At 38.5% G+C, this 27,641-nt stretch overlaps 1 protein-coding gene across 1 annotated transcript in view; it reads left to right on the forward strand.

The window, feature by feature from the left end:
- XK (X-linked Kx blood group antigen, Kell and VPS13A binding protein) overlaps positions 1-27,641 on the forward strand; it is a 48,451-nt gene that overhangs the window by 7,327 nt on the left and 13,483 nt on the right. The window contains exon 2 of the mRNA XM_035287813.3: positions 858-1,120. Coding sequence (XP_035143704.1) covers positions 858-1,120 — 263 coding nt within the window. The remainder of the gene's footprint in view (positions 1-857; positions 1,121-27,641) is intronic.

Genomic DNA, 27,641 nt, shown 5'->3' on the forward strand with positions numbered 1-27,641 from the left:
AACACCCAAGTACCCACCACCTAGATTCTATAATTAGCATTTTGTTTCACATATTTATCCATCAATTCGTGTGTGTGTGTGTACTTCAAAGTTAATCACAGACATCAGTACTAATCCCCCTTCAGCATCTATATTTTTACCTAGAGAGGAAATCCAAATTTTAAAACCCAGGTATTCTCAGTCTGGAAAGGTCACTGGTTAAGGCTCCATCCCTAGGTGGGATTGACTTTAGTCCTGCTCTGTAAGGTTTTATGAAAACAGACAGTTAGGTAATATATTGTGGTCTCCCAGTGAAATGCTAGATGGCAGGCTGCCCTGTGCTGGACCATTTCCAAGCCATAGCTTCTGCTTTAACTGGGGTGGTTTTGGGGCGTTTTTTGGATGTGGAACACGCATACACACGTTTGCGTGCATGTGCAGAGTCACACTGTATTATCACCATTTTTCACAGCAATATGACAAAGTGGGTAATATATCTGCTTCATAGTGGAGGGAATGCACAGGACCGGGGTTAGTAAACAACTTGGCTGTGGCTACACAGCTAGTATGCACATTTTTTCTGTGGCTCTGGAGCCAGAACCACTTTCCATTCTCTAAGACATTTCCTTGCTTCAGTGTTACCTCTTCATTTGGTTCTCATTCAATTCCCATTGGCCTGCTGGAAAGCCTCAAGAGGACTGCATACTGAGAATTGGTCCTTGGAGTGGTTGATTTAGAAGAGTGGTTGATTTAGAAGACTACAGTTCAGAGTAGCCAAGTCAAGGCTTTGAGAATCAAGCTAAAAGTAAGTAGGATGAGCATGAAACGTCAGAATCCTGACTGTCTCTAATTATTATGACTTGCTGATTTGTTTTCAGGTGTTTTGAAGTCTTCTGCATCTACTTTCAGTCAAGCAACAATGAAGAGCCTTATGTCAGTATCACCAAGAAGAGGCAAATGCCAAAAAATGGCCTCTCAGAGGAGATTGAGAAGGAGGTGGGCCAGGCAGAAGGCAAGCTAATTACCCACAGATCAGCATTCAGCCGGGCATCGGTGATACAAGCTTTCTTGGGCTCAGCCCCCCAGCTGACCCTACAGCTGTACATAAGCATCATACAGCAGGATGTCACTGTTGGAAGAAGTATGTATATTTTTTATTTCTGCCTGCATTTGGGATCAAAATGAGAAGCAAAACATACAGTTTACTTTGTTTCAAGTGAAATTTGTTCATAAGTGTATTTAATTCTGAATCTGTGTTCTAGTTACTATGCTCAAAACTCAGTTAAAATAACAACATTTATTTTGCTTATGACTGCATTCTTGGCAGGGCTCAAAAGGGTTATCTCATCTGTCATCCACTGTGGATCAGCTAGGGTGGCTCAAAGGTTGGGGGTTAGAATCTATTGAAGGCACCTTCACTCACATGTCTTTCTGCTCACGTGTTTTGATATTGGCTGTTGCTGGGAGTCTCAGAACTTCTCCATTTGATTTCTCAGGGTGGGCGAGTTTGGGCTGCCTTAGAGCATGGTAGCTGCTTCCAAGGGTGAGTGTTCTAAGAATGAGGGAAGGCCAGATGGAAGCCCTATCAGCTTTTGTGATCCAGGCTTGGGAGTTATGGGACATCATTTCTGCTTCCTTCTCTTTGTTGATGTAGTTACAAAGTTCTGCGCAGATTCAAGGGAAGGGAGAGAAATGTAAATCAAAAATACTCTTGTGGCCATTTTTAGAAAACATAGTTTACTAGAGGCTGAAAATTCAACTACTAGAGGCTGGTCCTCTTGGGATTTCACTCTGTCTTTCAGTGCTAGTTCTAAACTAGTTGAGACAGTTGGCTTAACAACTTTGTCATGAATCATGAAACAAGGCCACTTTCCTGTCTTCTTAGAGTTGCAATAGGTATATCAGTTTATAAGTCAACACAATATTTCTACCTTTGGGCTATTCTCATATCATCAAATAAAGAGCAGATTTGGGTTAAGTTTTCAAAAAAAATTTGCATCAGAGTCAAGACTTTAATGAAAAGCCTACAAATGAGAAGTGGAAACAACCCCTCCCAAGTATTCATATTATGGGTAGATGAAACCGTTCTGGTAAGTTTTACTTTGGGTATACAAAATGATTTTAAAGACTTAAGTTGGCCAGGTGCAGTGGTTCACGTCTGTAATCGCAGCACTTTGAGAGGCCAAGGTAGGTGGATCACCTGAGGTTGGGAGTTTGAGACCAGCCTAACCAACATGGAGAATCCCTGTCTCTACTAAAAATACAAAATTAACCGGGTGTAGTGGTGCATATCTGTAGTCCCAGCTACTTGGGAGGCTGAGGCAGGAGAATCACTTGAACCTGGGAGGCAGAGGTTGCAGTGAGCTGAGATCATGCCATTGCATTCCAGCCTGGGCAACAAGAGCGTAACTCCATCTCAAAAAAAAAACAAAAACAAAAAGCCTTAAGTTGAAAAACTACATATTTAAGAAAATGTTGAATATAAGAAAGACTCTTATTTATTTTACTTCACTCAATTTTATCCTCCTTCTGCCTATATTTTAGACTGGCTAGTAGTAATTCATGGCAGAGTCACAGGATACTTACATGTTAGAGCCATCTCCCTTATCCAGGTTGCCTAGCTATGATTCTTAAAATATGAGTCAGGATTTTAAGTAGAGATCTTGAACCTTGGCAGATCAACATTTATTTGTAAATACTTTCCAAAACACCTGGTAGGGAGTAAAAGCTCAATAAATATAGCAGCATCCTTATTCCCTAGGGAATTATAACTGGAATGGGTCTTGACCAAGATGCATGCCACTGTATTATTTTTCCCAGTTTATTGTTTTTCCAAGTGACAGGGATACAGCAAGAAATCAGATGTGATGATAGTCTATTTGATTTTTGCAGGTAGATCCAATATTTTTCCTCAACTTTTTTTAGTGAAGATTGTCTCATAGTTGAGGAGTTGGCAAACTACATCCCATGGGCCTAATCTGGGAACTGCCTGTTTTTATCAATAAAGTTTTGTTGGTACAAACCCATGCCCTTTCATTTATGTATTGTTTGTGACTGTTTTGGGACTAAAACAACAGTTGAGTAGTTGCAATAAACATTACATAGTCCACAAAGCCTAAAATATTTACTAACATTTTACAAAGAAAGTTTGCCAACCCTTGATATAATTTTTCAGACATAATTCTGTTCAGGAAAAAGAAAATCTATCTTGTAAAATGTCAGTGTCACAAGGGGTATCTGAAATGTCCCAAAAGAATTTGAAAAAATGTAAGTCCTCTGAGAGTTAAATGATAAATCAAATAGATTTGGAAAAAGGAAGTGGACATGGTCTTGTTAAAAAGATAGATGGAGCCTGTAATCCCAGCACTTTGGGAGGCCGAGGCGGGTGGATCACGAGGTCGAGATATCGAGACCATCCTGGTCAACATGGTGAAACCCCATCTCTACTAAAGATACAAAAAATTAGCTGGGCATGGTGGCACGTGCCTGTAATCCCAGCTACTCAGGAGGCGGAGGCAGGAGAATTGCCTGAACCCAGGAGGTGGAGGTTACAGTGAGCCGAGATGGCACCATTGCACTCCAGCCTGGGTAACGAGCGAAACTCCATCTCAAAAAAAAAAAAAAAAAAGATAGATGGCTGCCATTTATGCAGGTGTTGACTAACCCCAATCACTTCCTTAACATGTCTAAGGAAGGAGTATCTCACCCAGAAGGGGTAAGACCTTTATGAATGAAGCATGGTCTAGGATGTGCCACAGAGGCAAATGTTGATAGTGTCTGTCATGTGGTTAGAAATGCATTTGGTACAAGGAACAAACACCTAACTCTAGAGTTAACCTAGGGTTTATTTTTCTTATGTAACTAGAAATTGGAAATAGTTACTGACATTATTTCAGCTGCTCAACATTGGCAAAGTTGATGTCCCTGCAAATCCATTGGCCTTTTGCTTGGGTTGCTACTGCATTTCCAACCATCATGGCTACATTCAAAACAGGAAGAAGAGCTGAAGAAGGAAGGCTAGTTATCTTTCTCTTTTTATTAATGACTATAGTTTTTCCATAAATCTCCCTAATAGACTTTACTTTGTCTTCCTCCTTTTATTAAAAACTATAGCTTTTCCAGAAATCTCTGTAACAGAAATGGCTTTAGACCTCTGACCAGAACTGATCAGTCATTTAGCTGCAAAGGATGCTAGGAAATCCAGACCTAGGAATGCTTGCCACCAATGGCTTAGACCAGTATTCCTCAAACTTCCCTGGTGATGATTAGAGTTACCTGGGGGCTTGTTAAATATATAGATTACTAGGATTATCTCTGGAAATCGTGATTTACTATGTCTGGGATGGAAGCCAAGTTTGTCTTTTCTTTTTATTTCCCTTTTGTTCCTTAAGCAAGGGCTCCTGGTGATTTTATTATCAGCAAAGTTTGAGAACATTGGATTAGACTAGTCATGGCCTGTCTGTGGTTGGGCCCATTGCCACCCATAACAAAACTATATTCTCTTAAGATAGTGAGAGGAATGGAAAATAAACAGGCAACTAACAATGTCTACCACATCATCTAAATGCAGTCCAGACCAATAGAAATGTGTCCCTCCTGACAGAAGGACATAGAGTCTATCACAACCTGACCCTATTCAGCATTCAAATTCTGTAACTCTCTCCTCTCTCTCTGATACTATGCTCATTGAGCAAACATTGATGGATTTGGCATTGGCAGAGTTTGCTGTGAGGCAGAGAAGGTAGAGCAAGCTACATGGTCACTGTAGAGTTATTGTTTTTCTTCAATTGTAATGTAATTCATATAACATAAATTTCACCATTTCAGGTGTACAATTCAGTAGGTTTCAGTATATTCACAATGATATACAGTCATCACCACTATCTAGTTTTAGAACATTTTCATTACACCAAAAAGAAGTCCTCTACCCATTAACAGTCACTCTTCATTTCCCTTGCCCCTAGTCCCTGGCAACCTACTAATCTACTTTCTAGCTCTATGGATTTGACTATTACGAATATTTCATATCAGTGGAATGGGAAGTTTTCTTTCTCATAGTCAATGAACAGACACCGTGTCATGAGCTTCAGTCTTGAGTGAGTTTGGACATCCTGGGATTCCCTGAGTCTAATCAGTTCTCAGCAAGGCCTTGCTCAAGTTTCTGGATCTTGGAGGATGGATTGGACCCAAGTCTAGGTGAGCACACCAATGTTACTGTGCTTTGTGATGGCCCCTGCAGCCTGCCATTTTGCTGGCCTGGCCTTCACAGTGCCCTTCTGCATTCCACTCAAAGTGGTAATGTAGATAGTAAAAATGTCTGCTTCATGAACCCTTGCTTTGTGCCAGGCACTGTGATAGGCCTCCTTATGTTTCACAGTGTCCCTGAGGTAGATAATATTATCTCCATCTTACTAAAGAGGGCAATTGGGCCAGACACAGTGGTGGGCAAATTGCTTGACCCCGGGAGTTTGAGACCAGACTGGGCAATATGGCGAGACCCCACCTCTACAAAAAATACAAAAATTAGCTGGGAGTGGTGATGCACACCTGTGGTTCCAGCTACTCAGGAGGATAAAGCAGGTGGATCCCCTGATCCTCTGGTCCTGGGAGGACCTTGTCTCAAAAAAGAAAAGGAGGAAACTTTTACTCATAGTCTGCCAGAAAAGCCAGAATTTGAGGTTAGATTTGTGTGACTTTAATTATGGACTCAATGAGTATTTCCTGGGTATGTTCTGTGTTTCAGACCCTGTGCTGGTCTCTGAGGATAAAGTGGTGAATAAGATAGACAGACCCCAATCATCTTAGAATAGGATATATAAACATCAGACAAATTATTAATCTGTCGCATATTTTATTTAAGGTAAATCCTGCAAAGTGAAAGATAAGTGCCTTTCTGAGGGTAAATTGGTGGGTATCTAACCAAGTTTGGAAAATGAGGCAAAGCCTTCTAGAACATAGGTTTAAACTGAAAACTGGTAGATGAAGACAAGAAGCCAGGCTGAAGAAAAAGCAGGAAACAGCATCCCAGATTTCAAGCTTTATTCCAGAGGCAATGGGAAGACACTGATGAGTTTTAAGCAACACATTTCATGATCAAATTTAGTTTTAGAAACTTATTACTCTGCAAAATGGATTGGAAGAGAGTGAAGGGAGAAACAGAGAGGCTAGGAAGTGGGCTACTATAGTTGTCAAGGTGAGAATAATGGCCTGGACTGGAATAGTCAGAGTGGATTACTGGAGCAATATTAAGAGTGCATAAGTGTAACAATGTGATGATTGTTTGGATATGAAGGTATAGCAGTGAGAGATGTCAAGAATAATTCCCAGTTCCTGATATGGACTGTGGTAGCCATGGATCTCCATTTGCCTTGGTAGAGCACTCTGGAGAAGTATCAGGTTTGTGATGTATATTTTACTTTCAATTTCAGACTTAAAGAAATTAATACATTTTAAAGATTATATCTAACTCATGAGAGAACAAGCAGATGTTTGGACCAGCTTATAAGATAACCCAAAGGACAGACATAGGAATATTGACTAGAGATATTGAAATGAGTATGTGAATGGAAGTAAAACTGCTTTTATTACAGCATGAGAGGGGTGACAATTGAACCTCTACTGTATGATACATTGAACATGTCTATTAGGGACTTACAGCTTACACAGGAATGTAAATGAGCTCACTGGCAATACAAAGTTAGAATCAGAGAACCAGGAGTGGTGTACTGAAGACAGGACAATGTTTTAATTGAAACATTTTTTTGGTTGTTGATAGAATGTTTAAGTCAAGTACAAAGTTAGACTTTCCTCAAATAGATGGTCTACTTATTAGTGTGAGTAGGTTCCTGTCACAGACATTTCGAGGCCAGTTTTGATCAAGGCCCAGTGGACACCAATAATATCACAAAGTTGATTTTGTCACAAATGCAGCTCCCTGACCAAGGAGGGCCTGGAGCACAGTGGGCGGGAATAAGCACTGGTGCCTGGAGAGGCTCAGGCCAATGGGAAAATCAGTGAGGGCTGATCAAGACAAAACTCACCAAGACCATGTCAGGGCAAAAAGGAGCTTTAGAAAGGAGATTCTTTCCTGCTCCACAAAAGCCTAGTTTCAGTTTCTTGTTAGCCACATGGATGGTTTTCTGTGAGAAGGTCAGTATGCCTAGCACCTGAGCTCATCCACACCTGTTTTCCTGGCTGGTATTCTCTAGTATCTGATAGCCAACATCCTGGGGCAGGCAGTCAAGGAGACCCAGAACAGCTGCAGGGTACCCATCACCCCAGAACATATGGAGAGGGCCATGATTTTGTCACAAAGGCAGCTCCCTGACCAAGGAGGGCCTGGAGCACAGTGAGCACTGAGCCTGGAGAGGCTCAGGCCAATGGGAAAATCAATGAGGGCTGATCAAGACAAAACTCACCAAGACCATGTCAGGGCAAAAAGGATAAGCAGCTCAGATGCGTCTTGGAGGATGTACCCACCCTCAGTTTGATGAAGTGCCCCAGCCCAAGAGGATGAATGCCTGGGTCTCAGAACCTGGCGGGACTTCATCAACAGCTTCATCCAGCCTTAAAAATTTCCATAGATGAGAGACCCAGGCCGCTGCCATCAGCCCATGCTATTAAAGTCTTTAATGACAGTGCCCCTGACTTCTCTCAGGTTCTCTCGTTTTGTGTTGGAGGTGTCTGTGAGACATCTAGGAGAAGCTATCCCATAGAGAGCTGAATGGATGGAATGTATGGCCAGTGTAGGGTGTTAATATCAGTGATTTTAAAGGGGACAGTTTCCAATGGTGATAGAGCACCGGACCTGGTGGGAAGAGCTGACTGGGGTAAAGACACAGCCATCCTCATTGGCTTTGCACTGGAAGGCCTTTTGAGGCCAGGTAGTTGGCTAGGGGCCTCCTAGGCTTGTTAAATTCTCAGCCTGATGCTGGGACCTGGGATGGAGTTGCAAACTTTGACTTAGGTGCGGGAGGCTTTATTCAGGATACGGTGTGTCTAAAGTAAGAGGGTGGTGGCCACAGGGGTGAGTGCAGAGGGGGCATATTGCATACTGGCTGGCATGAACTTAATGGGACAGGCTTTACATGGATATTGAGGAGTGATGCGGAAAACACAAGGAAAAATGCAAAAAAAAATGTTATGGTCATGTTATTTTATTTATTTCTGACTCATTCCAAAAGAGGACTTGAGATACCGGTTAGTAACTGGTACTGTGAAACTTTGTTAGGAATATATTCTTCTGTCCTCTTGTGGACACTGGACACTGTTAAATTAACTGGTAACATTATATGAAAGTTCTGTGGCCTAGGATATGCAATCTAATCAGTTCTTAATGGTTACTAAATACTAGAAAACTTATTTGTAAATGTAATCCATTATAAACACAATTATCAATCGCATTCCCAGAAAAAATAATCTGTGTATGATCATGTATTTCATAGAACAGCATAGAGTTATCAGTGGCCAAAAACAGGTTTGAAAGGTATTCAGATGACCTGTGTAATTCTGTCTCGAGTGATGGCCTCCAAAGCATGTACTGTACTTTTAAAAATTCATGCTCTGTACTATTTTAAAAAGTATCACATCAAGTGTTGTAGCACTCTGTCCCCTTGCCTGTGAATGTCCATAGTTCAGGTTTTCACCTGTTCTTTGGATCCTCTATGGCCACACTCTGCTGCCTGCTGGCCAGAGGCTGCCCAGCCAGATTCAATAACACATCAGACAACCTGGGTTTAAGATCCCAGTTCACCACTTTCTGGCCATGCAATCTTGGACTTTCATTTACTCTCACAGAGCAGATTTGCTCATGTGTAAAATAACCATAACAAGAGCCCCTCTATCTTTTGTTTTCCCAAAGATTGAGTCCACTTGGGATATGCACAGTGTGGTCCTTAATAAACAGCTGCATGTGTCTCCTTCCCTAACCCCAGACATGCAGGCAGGCTTCCACAGAGTGTATCTGGGCCTGGTTCTCAGGTTACTGTTGGGCACTTGGGCCACTGACTGTGAGAACCACATCCTGCTGAGCCCTATAGAGAGACAGGAAAGTGCCCAGCAAAGGAAGCAGACAACGGAAGAGGGATGGGCCAGGTGGTCCCCACTCTGGTGTCCCCTTTGCTCCTCCTGCCTTGTGACTCGCCCTCTCTCTGCCTCTGTCTAGGCAGAAGGACCCACCTTGGCCTTTGGCTAATTCACAGGAGTGTCCTGAGAATGAAGGAAATAGCAGTCTTGTGTTTAAAAACTGGATTGTGAGAAACCCATGTCCTGGACACAAAGATATTTTACCAGCAAGGGGAGGGGGCACTGATGTCGCCATGAAGTGATGAGCTGAAGGAGATTCCCCACTTGGAGCTGCTGGAGAGAGGCCTGCTTGCAGTTCAAATGCACAGAAGAGAAAGCAAGGAGCTGGGCTAAGGCTGGGAGTGCTCCATAAAAAAATCTCACAGTGGTGGGGTGGGCAGCTTGACAATGAGGTGCCTGGAAATATGATGGTCAGTGGACATGGTATGGCAAGAAAGCCTTCTGGTATTTAGACAAGCACATCTTCCAAATGTCAAGGACAGCCCTGATACTACTAATCTCTAATAAATTATTTCCTAAAGCATAATCTACAGAGTGGCATCTTACAACTCAATATGGATGGCAGATATGTATGCTAGTTCTAAGCAGACATCTTAAAAGAAAATTAATAAGCAGGTAACAGTTGAAAATCAAAAACATTTTACCTGAAAGTTATGATTTCTGGCTCTCTTGAGAAGTAAAAATGAGAGTACACATGATTACAGTCACATAGAAATGACTAGCTACTGCACCATGAAGACTGAGCTTCTGGTTTGCCAGTCTTTCCATACTCTTCCCTATGAAGTCCCATATCTGATCCACTTCATTAATTTATAGTAGTTGTCTGATTAATGGAGATACTTGAGATTGTTACTCTCACTATAAATTAATTCTAAGTCCACAATATTCAGAACAATCAATCTCATTTTATGAAGTACTATATTGTGTAATGTTTCTCAAAATATCATTGGTGTAGGACCAGGATTAGCAAACTTCCTTGTTTTTCTTGTTCCAGTACATTGTGAACTGATATGTGGTTTTATTACTAGTATGCCACTCATATTTGACTTGTCATTCGAGTTTAACAACTGCACTGGTATATACCTTGTTCAAAAAGGGAGCCCACTAATTGAAATGTTGTGGCCAAATCAGATGTTATGCAAATTCCTAAATGCCGTCTCTCAGTGTTTCTGTCCATACTTATTGTAACTGACTGGTAACAGACAGTTCATTGACCAGTACCAGTCCTCAAACTTTTTAGATTTAGATTTTAGATCTAATGAAAAGCAGTAAACAGGACCTGCATTTGGTATTGTTTCTCCTTCAGAGTCTTCATGAAAACAGATTTATCCTTCTTATATTTAGGACTTTAGAATAATACTGATGAAAATGTTGCTAAACTACTTCTGTGAAAGCAAAAGACATTAAGGAAACCAATTAGCAACAGAAGGGCATGTTAGATGTGGCAGTTGTGAGATTGTTGAGTAGTGAAATGTACGATGAAAAGAATCCACAAAGGCAACTGTGAAAGGGAGTCTTCATGACAAGAAGGAAGAACATACTGAAAGGAGAGGAAGAACTGGGTTCTAGTTTCCTACAGCATTACTTGGGGGCCCATCAGTTTCCAGTGAGGAAAATGGAAAAATTATTTCAAAGGTCAGCTAGAGATGTACAATTTGTTAGGTCTTTTCCTAACAAAATATATCTACGGAAAATGGGTAAATAGGGTTCAGAGGACAGGATTCTTTTAGGGTCTCTGTTTTACAGCTGAGGCCACTGAGGCCCAATGATGGTAATCAGCTCAAGTAAAGTCACATGGTGAGTGGGCCACACAGTCGAACAACAGCCTGGCCTTCCTTCCATGTTATTGAGGCTCTTTCCTCTACTGTATCCTGAAAAAAGGGTCTCAAAAGAGAAAATGTTCAGTGTTCTCCTCTGAGAAAAAGAAGCTAAAATCTTCAATACCAAGGTGTTAGTACTCTTGGATTTCTTGGGAAGCACTCAATAACTCACTCCCAAGAATATTTACTTGTACTTTATTTGGGGAACGCCAGACAGGTTAGGAGAAAAGTGCTGATTTTATAGTATAGGTCTTTGGACTTTGCAAACTTAGGTCTTGTTCCACTGAACATTGTGTTAAACTGTGTTATGAACACAAATATGTCTCAGTTACGGTGTTCTGGAAATTCTGACTCTGTCCACTAACCATGATCTTAAATGTGGCCATGTGATGGCATGAGAAGCCTGTGTTCAAGAGCCTAGTATTTGAAGTACTTGAGATACTGACCTTTTTCATGGTGCTCTAAGACAAGTCTTTGTTGAAGACAAAAATCTCCATCCTGTAGCCGATTGTAGGGCCTTTAGGGAAGCATCAATGTAAATCAAAAACCATCTGGAGAACCAGGCATGTTGGCTCATGCCTGTAATCCAGTCAACTTGAAGGCTGAGGCAAGAGGAATCTTTGAGGCTAGGAGTTCAAGACCAGCTTGGGCAACATAGTGAGACCTCTTTCTCTACGAAAATATTTTAAAAATTAGCTGGATGTGGTGGTACATAACTATAGGACCAGCTACAAGAGATTCTCCCCAGCTGAGCTGAGGTGGGAGAATCTCTCAAGCAAAGGAGTTCTGAGCTGCAGTGGGCTACAATGGAAGCACTGCACTCCAGACTAGGCCACAAAGTGAACCACAATTCTTAAAAAAAAAAAAAAAGTATCTGGAGATGACAGAGACTTAAAGTGCCTGTGGTTCACTTATGACTTGCGATAAAGTAAAAAGTCTGGTGGAAGTACATAACAAACATAATACAACTGAAGAAGAAATCGTGACATACAAAATAATATTAAATACAATGTAAAAAGTTTTGGACAAAACATTTGTAAGAATAATGATTAAACCTATTTTCAAATAAGTCTAGAGTAGATTCTAAACACCTGTATTTTACTAAATCTCCATAAAAAAGTTTGGTGGGCATCCTCAATTTAAAAGGCCCTGAGGAAAGATGCTTCATAAAATTTAAAAGAGAAAGTTGTGACTAAATAGTTTTAGAAATCTACTGAAATGATAACTGATAGCACTATAATTTTGTTGTCTAATATCATGAAGGAGAGCACCAACAGGACTCTGATAATTAGAAACATTATGGACAGTGGGGGAACTGACAAATCTCTAGGAACTTCTCATACAATCTAGAACTTCTGAAATACTTAAATACTTGTATTAATAATATATTTTATATTCAGATTTAATCTAGGGAAGCCTGAGTACCTCTTTTCTTTTCTTTTCTTTTCTTTTTTGAGACAGGATCTCACTTTGTCACCCAGGATGGAGTGCGGTGGGGCAATCATGGCTCACCGTAGCCTCAAACTCCTGGGCTCAAGTCATCCTGAGCCTCCCAAGTAAGTGGGAGTACACTACCATGCCTGGCTAATTTTTTTTTTAGAGACATGATCTCACTTATGTTGCCCAGGCTGGATAGCACCTCTTTTGATTTTTTTTTTCCATGCAACTCATCAATGCTTACAGCAAACAAAGCTAATTTTATCTAACATCTCTCCTTTTATGAAGTGACGGAACAAATCTTTCCTATTTTTAGGTACTCTGTTGGAAATCTCAAAGATAAATCTAAGCATAAAAGATTTATGGAGTTTTATTTTATTTCATTTAAAATTTTAAATTTGATTTTGAAAGGCAAAATTGCTAGGAGATTTGAGAATTAAGGTAGGATCATGGGTGGCTAAGTACATGAATGGTTGTAGCTTGGCTTTCTGTTAATTAAAGTGACAGTACAATGTTTAGATAAACATAGAAAAGCCCTTAACACATTCTTAATTCAGAATTTGTGGGGTTTTTTTTAATTTTAAAGAGAATAATCAAGGGCATGATAAAGTCGGGGGAAAAGGGTGTTATTGTAGTAAAATGCAGAATCCCTACTTTGTGGGCAGGATTACATAGGTAATATTTTGAGCTAAATTATGACCCCCAAAGATATTCAAGTTCTACTCCCTGAAACCTGTGTATGTCACTTTATATGGCAATGGGAGCTTTGCAGATAAAGAGATTGAGGTTGGGAGATTATTGTATATTTTGTAGATCATGCAGGTGGGCCTGGGACAAGTGTTGTTATAAGAGAGAGGCAGCAGCAGGTTTGATCACAGAGGAAGAAGACAATGTGAGGAGTGAAACAAGATGCTGCACTGCTGGCTTTGAAGATGGAGAAAAGACGCAGCAGCCAAGGAATGCAGTTGTAGAAGCTGGGAAAGGCAAGGAAATGGATTCTTTTCTTGATCCTCTGAGGGAGCATGCCCATTAACACCTTGACTTCAGCCCAGCCAAACTGATTTCAGACTTCTGATATCCAGAACTGTAAGAAAATAAACATGTGTTATTTTAAACCACCATGTTTGTGGTAATGTGTTGTGGCAGTTGTAGGAAACAAATACACATCAAAAGTAATCTTTTACAGCCTCTTATTAAGAACAGACCAATACTCCAAGAAAACTCATTTTCACAGACAGACTAAATTCTAGATTTGTTTCAATGCAATATTTGTTTCTAAATAACCCACTATTTACTTTTAATAGTCTCACAAATATACCGTCAAAACTGAGCCAGATTTGGCAATATGTTAACACAAAATTGTGTTCCTTTTCAGACTCTTTCTGTGAACCTCTACAACTTTCTTAATTCATTCAGGTTTTATCCTTCGCCATTCTTCCTCATTTCTATCCTGGAACAAGTTATTTTTCTTTAAAACAGAAATATACCTTTTTGCCATAATAAAAATTTCACTATCTTGAGATTCCTAGTAATCTCATTCACATGTGTTAATTATAACTTTTAAGCAGCCACTTGTATTTCACAAAGAAAAGCAGGGAGTAGATACTTGTGAATTTCTGTCATTTTAGCAGCCTAGTTAATCTCATAAATATACTTCACTGAGCTTTATCCAGCCACATATTTCCCTTATTTAATTCCATAGTGTGGCAGAAATGAACATGTTCATTTGCAGACCCAAAGACAGAGCCTCTTGGTAGCATGTACAAATAACAAGCAATAGTGTATAAATAAAAACTCTACTTGCTAATCAATTTTTCAGTATTGCTGTCTTACTTAGAAATGATTTGGAAAGCCAGTGAATATCCAAGATCTTCAGTTATTTAAAGATTTTGGAAATGCTCTTCAAGGTAACATAGTACACAACCTTATTACTATGGAATTATACGTTCATCAGAACAATGATTCAATTTGCTTAAAAATAGATTTAAGTTTTTAAATAGTTTTAAATATTTAACAGGAATAATTCTAGCTCATTTGATCAAAAAGCTGTATAAATTTAGGAAAACATACCCAAGAGTGTAAAAATATATGCATGTATTAAATATAACACTGATAAATCAGAGATGTTTACAATAAACTCAAAGTCTTAAACTAGTCTTATTTGCCAAAGAGTTACATAAATTATATAAATCTGAATTCTTAAAACGGTTTTGAGTTGGTTTCTAGAATAACATATACTTTTAAACTAGCACATTTAAAAATGAATAGCACAATTTCTGTATTTTAGGAAATTCTAAGTATAGTCAATTTATTTAAGCACTTATTTGTCTAGATATACCAGAATAGAACTCCTTTAATTTGGGAGACTTTATAATCTAGTATATTAATACTGTGCAAAGGTAGGTAAACATTACACACTCATACAATCAGAGGTTAGGGTGTTACAGATAGAAATAGAGTTTGTAGCTTCAGTTCTTCAATTTCAGGCATGGGTCAAGAGTGAACACAAAATCAGAAAATCTCCCCAGTTCAGATTTTAATAGCTCTTTTTTACCAAAGAGCATGAAATTCTTAAGTGATTTAGCTTAGAAAAATAAACTAACAAAAAGGATGACAAACCAGACTTTCCGTTGCCTGTCACCCAACAGGGACTAGATTTCTATAAACCATAGATGCACTTAGAGAGATCTCCAGATTGTTAGACCATAAAATCAGATTTCAAACAATTTCTCCCAATAAGGGGGAGTAACATAATGGCCATAGTAAACCAGAACAGAACAGAAACACAAAATTTGTAGAAAGAGGATTTAAAATGAGAAAATGAAGGCGTCAACAAAACTCTGTTGGTGCTCTGGATTAACCTATGAGAGTGAAGAAAGGGCATGCCCAGGTTTTAACTGCTCACGAGGTACATTTCTTTGTCAACAATGTTTACCTGGATCTTACAGGTGAATCTACTGGATTTCTTGTTATGACTTCCAAAGTGGTTAAAATGTATTTTTCAAAAGGGTAAAAGTATGTTGCTCATACAGATGTGAACCTGTTGTTTACTCAGGAGGGAATAAACAGATGTTATGGCCAGGTGTGGTGGCTCATGCTTTGTAATCCCAGAACTCTTCAAGGTCAAGGCGGGTGGATCACCTGAGGTCAGGAGTTCGAGACCACCCTGGCCAACATGGTGAAACCCCGTCTCTACTAAAAATACAAAATAAATAAACAAATAAATAAAAAATAAAATAAAAGAGAACCAACAAAGGATTGTTTATTAGGGATAACAAAATAAGTATGTAATTGGAAACAAAACTTCTTGTATGACATTTTGAGAGGGAAGACAGTTGAACCTCCATTGAACAATGCATTTTGCAATGTGTATCAGTGACCTGACAGCCTGTATCCTGGAGTTGAAAAGCAACAAGACCAGTAACAACAACAGGAGTTACATCATCCCACAGAATATGGAGATGCCAGTGCACAGCCCTGAGTGCCACCGATTCTTTAGGGGTGGGACAGTCAGTCTAACTGACATGTCCCAATTCAAGAAGAATTGCTGATGCCTGAGTTCCAGAGCCTGGCAGGTGTCCTCACAGCCTCATCCATTGGCAAAACCACTCAATTGAAAAAGCCCCATGCTGTTTCCATCAGCAAATTCTCTCAAAAGGTTTAAATCCATGGATGTGTTTCTGACTCCTCTCAGTTTCTATCATTTTTAGTTGAAGGTGTCTGTGGAATATCTAAAGGAAGACATACCATAAGAGATTTTTAAGATTTAGAAAGGAGACAGAAATGGCTGTGTAGCCTGGGGAGCTACATAGGCTGATAGCAGTCCTTGGATGCTCTGAGCCACATGTCCATGCAGCTGTGGTGAAAGATTCTGTGCACGTTGCCAACATCACATCTCAAGCTTTTGTCGCAGCACATACTGCAGTGTTTCTCTTCCTTTCTGCCTTGGGCCTTTCTCCTCTGGCAGGGAATGCAGCTCAGTTACTGATCAGAAGTGTGGGGAAGGTAATGCCCATGGAGCAACCCCCAAATTAAGGGAGATGGTAGTTGATGGATAAGGCCTCAACCTGTCTGTCCTTTAGATGAATAATTTGGGGTACAGTTTATACAGTACTCTGTGGATATCCGGTGGGAATAAGCCCCATTTGCCACAGTGGAAACCAGTTTTAAAATGTAGTCTTTATTAGCGTTGCTTCCTTCGCTCTCCCACTTCCCACCCAACTCCTTCATTCTGCTTTTTAGGCTTACCTCCCAAATGAACCACCTGCACTCAGATGCTTGTCTCAAGCTCTTCAGCTTGAGAGCAGTCGTCTAAATAGAGATGATAATTTGAGTCACAGTGGGCCAGGCCTATGCAGCTGTGAAAAAGACAGCTAGGTTCATCCAGGGACAATTTCTGTCACAGAGGATGTGACAGAATTGAAGGGTAAGCATGTTTGAGTTTTGTGTAAGAGAATGAATGAAGTTTTGTACCAAGTAGTCTTAGCTGGATATGGGAAAATAGAGGATTTGTTTCACTGGAGGACTTGGTAAAAATTTTAAAAACGATTGTAGTAGCTCTTAGGCAGGCAAGTCAGATGGATAGAAGGTGGTGTTGGTCAGGATAGGGTGTTTGAATTAGTGATTTCAGAGGTGTTTATTGACTCTTGGATTCCTCCTGCTATTTTACTTATGCTGTATTAAGGCTGAATAGGCTAGGATTCATAGGTCTAATTTTATACTACAGTTCAAACTTTGAATAAACTGATGCAATCATCTTTTATTTGATCAGGACACTGCCCAGAGGTCTACCTTGGCCAGACACATTGGCTAGATTCTGAAAAACCCTTAATTTTTTGCCTGTTTTCTGGACCAACTGTTTTATGAACTAATCTAATGATAATAGCTTTAATCCATATATTCTTAGAGGAATATTGTGAAGAGGTAGTTGAAGGAATAGCTTTTTATGTTTGTATGTTTACATGATACATGCTTATAAACTTTTGCCAGAACATCATGTTTTTTGCATGTGTGTATTCACACACACACACATGAAATACAAAACTTCAGAAAGTATGAAGGGAAACACACTGGAATGTCAATTAGTTGTTGTCATGAGACAGCGAGAGTATGGGGTACTTTTTCTTCTTTCCATGTATCTGTTTTTCATGCTTCCATAGTGAATGTAAGGTTTTGTTGCAACAGAGAGAGTGATTGATCATGGGCTACTCTGGGTTGGCTGTGGGTCTTTGTCTTACTCATTTATGCATGCCCAGTTCAGGCACATATGACTGCTCAATGTAAGGTCAGTGAATGTTGAAAAACCTAACTTCTATCACAGAAGGTATTTTTGTGAGTTAAGCAGGGAAGTTAAATTAATCTCAACTTCAGAGAGGAAAAAACTGAGGGTATCACTTGAGATGTCTTAATTGCAAGTGATAGAATATGCAACTAAAAGCAATTTAAAACTGTAAAATGTATTGCCTCATATAATATGTTCAGAGGCAGAGTGATCCTATGGTTGACTAACTTATTATCGCAAGCAGTGTTGAGGATCCAGGCACTTTCCATCTTTTTATCTGTCTTCTTTGGCTGCTTTTTGGTGTCTCCCCAATAACTGCAAGAGGACCATCTATCCATTATATATTTCTGCATAACAAACCACCATCAAACTTAGTACTTAAAGTAATAGCAGTTATTTTTTATTACATGAAGTAATAGCAGTCTTTTTTTGTTTATGATTTTGTAATTTGTGTAGGTATCTGCAGGGCTTACCTTGCTCCATGTGGCATCAGCTGAGGCAGCTTGACTAGGGACTGGCAATTTGTTACTGTTTAATACTTGTTGCTTAGCTATGGCTGAGGGCTGGAGGCCTTGGTTCTTTTCCATGTGGACCTCTTCTTGGCTTTTTTACAACATGGAAGCTAGATCTTAAAAGTGAGGATTCCAGGAGACACAAAGTAGAAGTTTTTGTGTCTTAATATGTTGTCCTGGAAACCAGAATCATTTTTGCTTGATCCTATTCAGGAGTCACATGATCTCAGATTCAAGAAGAAGACATAGATCCTAGTTTTTGATGGGCGGCATTTCAAAGGACTTTACAAGGCATGTTTTAAAACATCTACAGGTAGTTTTAGGTCTAAACATTACATGCAGACATGATGAAGAGGGAGATTTCTTCCTGTGTACTTCTTTTTATTAAAAAAGAATGCCTCTTTTTTCAACATAGTTCTATTTAGTTTCCATTGGCCAAGACTGGGTCACATGTCCATACCAAACCAATCTCTAGCTACAGGAATAGAAAATGAAGATACAGATTTCTCTGTGCTATAGATATCCTTGACCCTACAGAACAGTTGGGCAGGGCCAGGAATGGATAGACCAACTTCATCCTATTAACCCAATGAATACAAATTACAAATAGTATAATTTTTATATTTGTCTGTGACACAGAATAAGTTAGGAGACTGGTCTACACTAATCTTTATTTACTACAATGGTCAAACCTGGGATCATCTTCCTTGAACATGTGGAAGGGTGAGCAGCACCTAATCCGAATTAGAGTTCTGCCTTTAAGGAAGAAGAGAGGAGCGATACCAATTAAGTGGGAGACCCACAGTATCTGCAACACTGAGAATTAGGAAGTTTAAGGGCCCAAAGCCAAGACCAAGACCCGGTTTTTGGACACTTGACCCAGTGTTAGTTGTTTTAACCAACACTGCTTCTCATGGAGTTAAAGAATGTTAGAGGTAGAAGCGACCTAAGAGATCATCATGTTTGATTTTGCACACTCTGTAGAAACCACTTAATCAGTGTCCCTGAAAGGTAGTCCACCAGCCTCTGCTTGATTATATTCAGTAGTGGCACTGTCAGTATTCAAAAGACACTTCTACTGGTGAAGCACTCATTGTTAGAAACTGTTTCTTGTATAGTAAGAAAATAAGTGGGACTTTTCCTTTTTCTCCAGAAATGACATCTGGCCCACGTGCTGAATATATTGCACTCAGAACAAAAGCCAGTAAGACTTGGCCGGTTTTCTTCTTTCAGGATTTTCTGAGAGTGACAAACCAGCACTACCACAGTCAATCTCACATACCCCTACCTTCAGATTCTAAAAGGACTTACCTGGGGAGAAGGGGCAGAAGAGAACAGGATCTTCTTTAATCTATTTATGGTGAGAGGTTACTTCCTACATTCCAGAAGCCACTTAAAGGAGGATTTCAAGATGAAGGGTCCTAGCTTCAAAGGTTGCCAAGCCACTTCCTGGCTTGCAAAGCTGGGAATACATAGGCCTATCTCACAGTTAATTACCTTCCTTATAGCTAGCTTACTGTGTGTATCCTGGAGTTTAGGAGTATGAGCATAGTGACTGAGGCCTCCTTTTCATTTGTAGATTCCTGAAGGAAGGAGACTTGAGGGAATAGCCTGGAGTGAGTAAAGACTGTGGTGCCATATGCCTGGAAAGGGGGTGAGAGGTCTCTGCTGTATCAGCTAGCTATTGCTAAAAAACAAACCACCAAAGACTGTTTAAATAACACATTTATTGTTGTTCAACAGTCTACAGCTCAGTTGTTATGTTAAGATTTTCTAGAAAAGCATTATATAGATATATAATATATATTTATATAAATTTCCATATATACATATTTATCTGTGTGTGTGTGTGTGTATATATATATATATATATGTACACACATACCTCTTTGACTGCTTTATCAAATCTTTACATGACATGTTTGCTTTAGATATATATATTTTTTCTTTTTAAGCAATAACATTTATAGTATAGTTGGGGCACCCTGTAAGTCTTCCTTGTCTTGATTTCAGAGTTTGTCATTCTTATGCATGATTTATAACTTTGCTGTATAGGCACTTTATCCATAAATAGGATATATTGATTTTGTAGATCTTTAAACTTTATACACTGCAAATATCGTTCTGAAGCTTGCATTTTCTGGTCAACATTATATTTTTGAGAACTATACAAATTCATGAATGTACTCTTAGTTCATTCATTTTTGTGGCAGAAAAGTGTTCTATTGTAGGGTGGCCAACTTTTTCTGTAAAGGGATAAAAGAAAAACATTTTAGATTTTGCAGACCGTCTATGATCTGTGTCACATATTGCAAATTCAAGAAAGAAATAACTTGTATATATCTGATATTAGATTGGACGCCCTGGTACTTTTCTTATTTTATTAGCTAACATTTCTAACAACAATTCCATTTAATGGTTTTCTGTACCAGAGATCATTTTCGGCTATAGTCAGTATAGTATACATAGCTGCTATAGCAACCTAAACAGTGGTCCATATGATTATGTAATGGTATATGCCTACCATTATATGACATTTGCAAGACTTGAAGGTGGGTTCACATTCGTTCCTCCTAAATTAAACCCACCTCCAAATGGGCCAGCAGGGAGAATGCTTCCATCTACCCACCAAGAGTTTTCACTTAGGTTTGGCTTTAGCATGATGTTGGCTCTGATTTTTTTTTTTTTTTTTTTGGAGTTTGTGGCCACAAGTCAGTGGAAGTTACTTAGTGGTACTCAGTCGGAAGACATATGCTTCCTACCCCCTTCCACACAAGGATGTCTTGTCAAGGCTGTGCCTAAGTTTAGTGAAACATGTAACTTCTGCTTATATAGCTTCCTAGGTGTCTTTCAAAATCCTTTATTTGAATAATCCAATAGGCAATATAGGCCTTCTGATTCCTCACCCACTTTTCTGTAAGGTAAGTAGGTCTTGGTAGTGCTGCGTAGAATTAGAGACACTGAGCAGATATAATCACACCCAGAAGTTATATCCATGCAAGGTCCAAACCACTTACTTTTTATTCTTTATATCCTATCTATTGCTAAAAGGCTTTCATATTGTTTATAACCATGGACACATATCAAACATGACCATAAAATAAGGAAAACAAAAAATATTTGAAAAAAAGAGAATGGAAGATAGATTTGGCGGGGGGGGACGGGGGAGTACACTGAGGATTATTGTGGTAGTTAAAAAGATTAGTAGAAGAAGAATGTGCACGAAAATATTTGTGAGTGTCTATGGTTCAAGTGTTGGCAAAGGGAAAAATATAATAGATTGATTCAGTCATGGAGGGTCTAATGGCCATGCTGTATTATTTGCAAGGTTCACTGTACATGAGTAGCTACATTTTAAGAGAGTTTGTGATAACGTGCCCCAGCTGAAAATCTGCAGTAGGATAGAGAACCTCTATCTTGGGTTTCTGAGTGGTCTTGCTACTATATTGATGTTAGATACCATTTTGCTGCTGCCATTTTGCTGATAGAGGGCCCCGCATGAGTCTAGGATCTTGCTTCCTTGATCTGGCTATTAAAAGGAAGGGTTTTGGGGGGTGGGGGCAGGTGGGGGTGTCTAGCTCAATTCACTGATGCCCCTTTTCTCTGCCTGAGGCAGGATGATAAGGAAGGAGGAGGACAAATTGTGAGGGCAGATAGAGGCATCTGCTTCTGCCCGACTTTTCTCTGATCATTGGTTATTCCTTGAGAGGCAGTTCTCAGAAACCAGCTTAGCACAGTGAGACTTACCCATTCCTTGGTGCCTAAACAGCATTATTTCAGAAGGTCTTTACATATGAAATACTCACATAATAGAAGACAGATATGAAATTTGGGCTCAGTGGAAGCAAGGAAAAATTGGACAATTACTCAGCGTACCCTTGGTGGATTATCCAGACTCCTTGAGGCCCTGGGCAGTTTTAAGGATAGCAGACTCCTTGCCTTCAAGTGATAAAAGAGATAAAATGTGAAGCTGAGACCACTGCTAGGGAAATGGACCTAATTATATTTATTTTGGCAGAATAGCCTACTGGTTAAGACTACCATTCTGGAGCAAGACTACTTAGGTTTGAATTCCAGCTCTTAGCTGAGTGATCTCTGGGAAGTTATTTAACATCTCTATGTCTCCACTTTCTCATCTCTATTATGAGGATAATAACAGTATCTACTTCATAGGATTGTTGTTAGGATTAAGTGATTCATACCTGTAAAATTCTTACAATAGTCCTTTAGCATGAGCTAAGAGTGCAGTAATTTTTTGCATAAGAAAGATGAGCTGGAGGAGATCTTATCATCCAGATCCTTAGGCAAGAAATCGAAATATATCTGGGAGAAAAGAAAAAATTCACTCAGGATCTTTAAGGATTATAGACTATATAGTTATAATCACATCATGTGGGTTATAGATGATGGACCATAGAATTAGTTCTCATAGTTCTGAGAACTAAACATGATATAAATATGTATTGAAAGAAAAGTCCTCAACTTTTTATTAAACATCTGGTAAGCTGGCAGATGTTCAAGAGAGATTTTAATAACAGTGAAATCTTAGTCACTAAGACTTTAATAATATTTTTTAACAGTACCAGGGTGTCATACTGGTTACATCTGCAGGGTGAGTTTTGCTATAGTAATCTAAATAGTTTATGCCATAGCTATTTTCTACTTGGCATTTTGCCAGGATAAGGAAAAATGTCTCTGAAACAACTTCATTATAACAATGAAATGATAGTCCTTTTGCCTTTAAAAAATCTAATCTAATAAACATTTATTGGGTACCTACTAAGTATAGTAGTAGTGTATCTAGTTCTTTCAAATACATATTCTTACTGAAGTATGAAGTAGACACAGAAAACTATACTCATAATAAGGCCAAATCTTAATGATTTATCACAAAGTAAACTTACTCATGTAGTCCTTTATCCAAGGTGAGAAACAGAAGAGTACCAGAATACCCAAAAGACTCCTTATGTTTCTTTTCAGTCAGTTTCCCCACCCTCCTCCCCAAAAGGTAACCAGTAAGCAGAAAGCAGACTTCTCACACCACAGATTATTTTTTTCCTGGGTTTTAAAGTTTTATGTAAATGGAATCAGAGTTCTAGTTTCTTTCATTCACACTGTATTCATGAGTTATCCATATTGTAGTTTGTAACAGAAGTTTGTTCCTTAGCATTGCTGTAGAGTATTCCATTGTATGAATATACCACATTGTATTGATACAGTCTGCTTTTGATTAATATTTAGGTTATTTCCAGATTGTGACTGTGACAAATAATGCTTCTGTAAATATCCTTGTGCAGGCCTTTTAGCACACATATATATGCAGTTCTGTTTCATGTATATGCAGGTGTAGAACTACAAGACCTATAAGCAATGCCAATGTTTAGCTTCGGTAGAGACTGCAAAGGCAGTTTTACCATTTTACACTCCCATAAGCAGTGTGTGAGAGTTCCAGTTCCTCCATATCCTTGCCAGCACTAGGTATTACTTTTTGTGATTGAGTAAATGTATAGTATCTCATTGTAGTTTGAATTTGCATTTATTGATGACTAATGAACTAATTTTCTTTTTATGTCTTTACTGGCCATTTTGAGGGGGTGTGTTTCTGTGTGTGTCTGTGTGTACATGCATACACACATGTGAAATGACTGTTCAAGTATTTTTACTCATTACAAAACATTGTATTTGCCCTTTTGGTCTTTGTTCATACCTTCTTGTATCTCCATGCTTACACGTAGGATCATTTCTTGTTGGCCTGGAATACTACTTTTAGCATCTCTCCTTTAGTGCAGATCTGCTGGTGACAGATCACCTCCTCATTTTTGTTTTGACAGAAAATGTATTTCATTTACCTTCATCTTTAGGTATGCAAGCCTGTGTTACTTCCTACTTTTAGGTTATCATTCATCTTCCGGCTTCCATTATTTCTGTTGAGATGCTATTGTCCACTGTCATTGTTGTTACTCCTTTGAAGTTCATCTATTTATACTTTCTGACTGCTTTTAAAAACTTTCTCTTTGACTTTGGTGTTCAGCAATTTTAACACATTATGCTTATTTGTGGTTTTCTTCATATTTACCCTACTTGGGATTTGTAGCATTTCCTCAATCTGTGGTTTGATATTTTAGCAGTTTGAGAAAATCTCAGCCTTTATTGCTTTACATATTGCGTCTCATCATCATTCTCTCTTGCTCATTCTCTCTCTCTTTCTCTCTGGGACATTTTCACTCTCCCATAAGTTTTTCATGCTTTTTGTTTCTCCATTTAAGTGTTTTCTTCTGACCTGCCTTCTGGTGAGTACTAATTATCTTTATAGCTGTATCCAATCTGCTATTAAACGCATCTGCTGATTTCTTAATTGTAATGATGGTATTTTTTTAGTTCTAGAATTGTCATTTGAGTTCTTTAAATAGTTTTCAGTTCCTGATAAGTTTCCAACTTTGTCACACAATTTTAAAAATTTATAAATTATAGTTATTTTAAGTCCATGTCAGATATTTATAAAATTTGTATCTCCTATAGGTCTATTTTTATAATCTATTATTATTTTTGGATTTTAGTCATTTTTCATTGTTGGCATACTATGTTATTTTTAATTTAATGCCAGGTATTTGTAAGAAAAAGAGTAGAGAATATTTGAGGCTCTGCAGGAAGATGTTGCTTTTGTTTATGGCAGTCAAATGGACTAGATGCAGATCAACTTGACACAGTCATGATTTGAAATGATTGAAATATGTACTTCAGTCTTTGCAAGGGCTGAATCTCTTTACAGTCACCCTTACTCCTGGTGTTCTTTGAATTCCTATCAGAAAGTTTTGGGTGTACACTGGGATCATTATGGGACCTGAACATCAATATTTGCTCCCATATACACCAGCTTTGAGAGATTGCTGTAAGTTGTATTCGTATTATTTGTCTCTTAGTACTCACTTTAATTTGGGAAACTGTCTTGAGGGAAAAAGCAGCTTCAGAATTTTCTCGAAAATCTCTTCAGATTTTTTTTTTTCTCTCAAAGATCTTCACCCCAGGAATACTCACTGCTTTGGAATATCTCTGATCCCTTTGAACAGATGTTTGTCTAGTTGTTCTTGACAGAAATAATGGATTAAAACAAGCCAATCTGCCAGGCTAGCATGGAAATCTTTTGCTTTTTGATGCCTTTTTAGGGAATTCAAAATGCATAAGAAAATAAAATTGTCTGGGCGTGGTGACTCAAGCCTGTAATCCCAGCACTTTGGGAGGCCGAGGCGGGTGGATCATGAGGTCAAGAGATCGAGACCATCCTGGTCAACATGGTGAAACCCCGTCTCTACTAAAAATACAAAAAATTAGCTGGGCATGGTGGTACATGCCTGTAATCTCAGCTACTCGGGAGGTTGAGGCAGGAGAATTGCCTGAACCCAGGAGACGGAGGTTGCAGTGAGCCGAGATCGCGCCATTGCACTTCAGCCTGGGTAACAAGAGCAAAACTCCATCTCAAAAAAAAAAAAAGAAAATTGTACTTTTTTGTTATTTTAAATGTTTGTTGATGGCTGTAAGACTAATAATTTATCCTTTTTTTCTTTTTCTGTTTCCTATTTGTATGAATTCCAGAGATACAAGTAGTTTTATTACATGAATTTATTGCATAGTGGTGAAGTCTGCGCTTCTAGTGTATCCATCACCCTAATAATGTACATCGTACCCATTAAGTACTTCTTATCCTTCACCACCCTCCCAAGTCTCCAGCATCTATCATTTTACCCTCTGTGTCCATGTGTACACATTATTTAGCTCACTTGGCTCCCACTAAGTGAGAATGAATATATGGTATTTGACTCTTCTTCTGAGTTATTCACCTCTGGTCCATCCACATTACTGCAAAAGATATTTCATTCTCTTTTTATGACTGAATAGTATTCCATTATATATCACATTTCCTTTATACAGTCATTCATTGATGGACACCGGTTGATTCCATATCTTTGCTATTATGAATAGTGCTACAATAAATATATGACTGCAGGTATCTTTTTAATATGATTGGTTTTTTTGGGTAGATACCCGGTAGTAGGATTTCTGGATTAAAAGGTAGTTCTATGTTTAGTTCTTTGAGAAATCTCCACACTGTTTTCCACAGCCATTGTACTAATTTACACTCCCACCAACAGTGTATAAGCATTCCTTTTTCTCCCATCCTCACCAATATCTGTTATTTTTATTACCATTTTACAATAGCCATTCTGACTGGTATAAAATGATACTTCATTATGGTATTAATTTGCATTTTTCTGATGATTAGTGATGATCATTTTTAATATTTTATTCTGTAATATATATTTAGTGTATGCAGATCTGGCCTTTGAATTCTGGCACACTTTTTGGGATATCTATAGGACAATGTGAAATCTATTATGAGTTTTATTCATAGTAAAGAATCAAAAGCAACCAAAAAAGATGTACAAATGGCCAATAAGCACATGAAAATATGCTGGAAATTATTAGTCATCAAGGAAATGCAAATCAAAATCTCAATATACTTCACGCTCATTAGAATGGCTAGAATAAAAAAGTTAGATAATAAGAAATGCTGATAGAGATGTGGAAAAATTGGAATCCTCATAGACTAATGGTCGAAATGTAAAATGGTGCAACCCACTTTGGAAAACACTATGGCAGTCACTTCAACAGTTAAACATTATGTTATCATATGACCTAGCAACTCCACTTCTATAAACTCAAGAGAAAATAAGACATATGTTCACACAAAAATTTCCACATGAATGTTCGTAACAGCATTATTCACAGTAACCAAAAGGTAGAAACTATCCAAATATTTATCAACTGATGAATGGACAAAGTTGTGTATATCCATACAGTGGGATATTATTTGGCCATACAAAGTACTGATACATGCCACAACATGGATGAACCTTAAAAACATTATGGAAAGTGAAAGAAACCAGTCCCCCAATACCACATATTCTATCACATTATTAATATGAAAGTCCACAATAGGGAAATATTTAAAGATAGGAAGTGTATTAATGATTGTTTAGGACCAGTGGGGACAATATTGACAGCTAAAGGGTATGGGGTTTCTTTTTGAGGTGATGAAAATTTATTAAAATTGATGATGGTTGTACTTATATGTGAATATAAATTTTTTAATTATTAAAGTGTTTACTTTAAATGTATGTGAATTATGGCTGCGTTATTATAGAAATTTTTCAACATACAAAAAGATTTAAAGGATATTATAATGAACCCTCATGCATCTATCACATCTTCAACAATTATGTATGTTTTTAACCAATGAAAGATGTTTTCTAAAGATGCAGCTGACATAGGCGGATTCATACACTAAGAGTAAAGAGCCAGGATTGAGAGATTAGTTGAAAATTTAGAAGGGAAAAGTGATAATTGATACAGCAAAGTTTTTGAGGAGGCAAGTGATAGAGTGTAGTGCAGGTGGAGAGACCCTGGCTCCAGATAGTAAGAAAGACTCTGTGGCGACTCTTGTGGAGGCAGCTAACACGAGGCTGGGGAGCA

Source organism: Callithrix jacchus, chromosome X (assembly GCF_049354715.1).
Source record: "Callithrix jacchus isolate 240 chromosome X, calJac240_pri, whole genome shotgun sequence".
Classification (NCBI taxonomy): domain Eukaryota; kingdom Metazoa; phylum Chordata; class Mammalia; order Primates; family Cebidae; genus Callithrix; species Callithrix jacchus.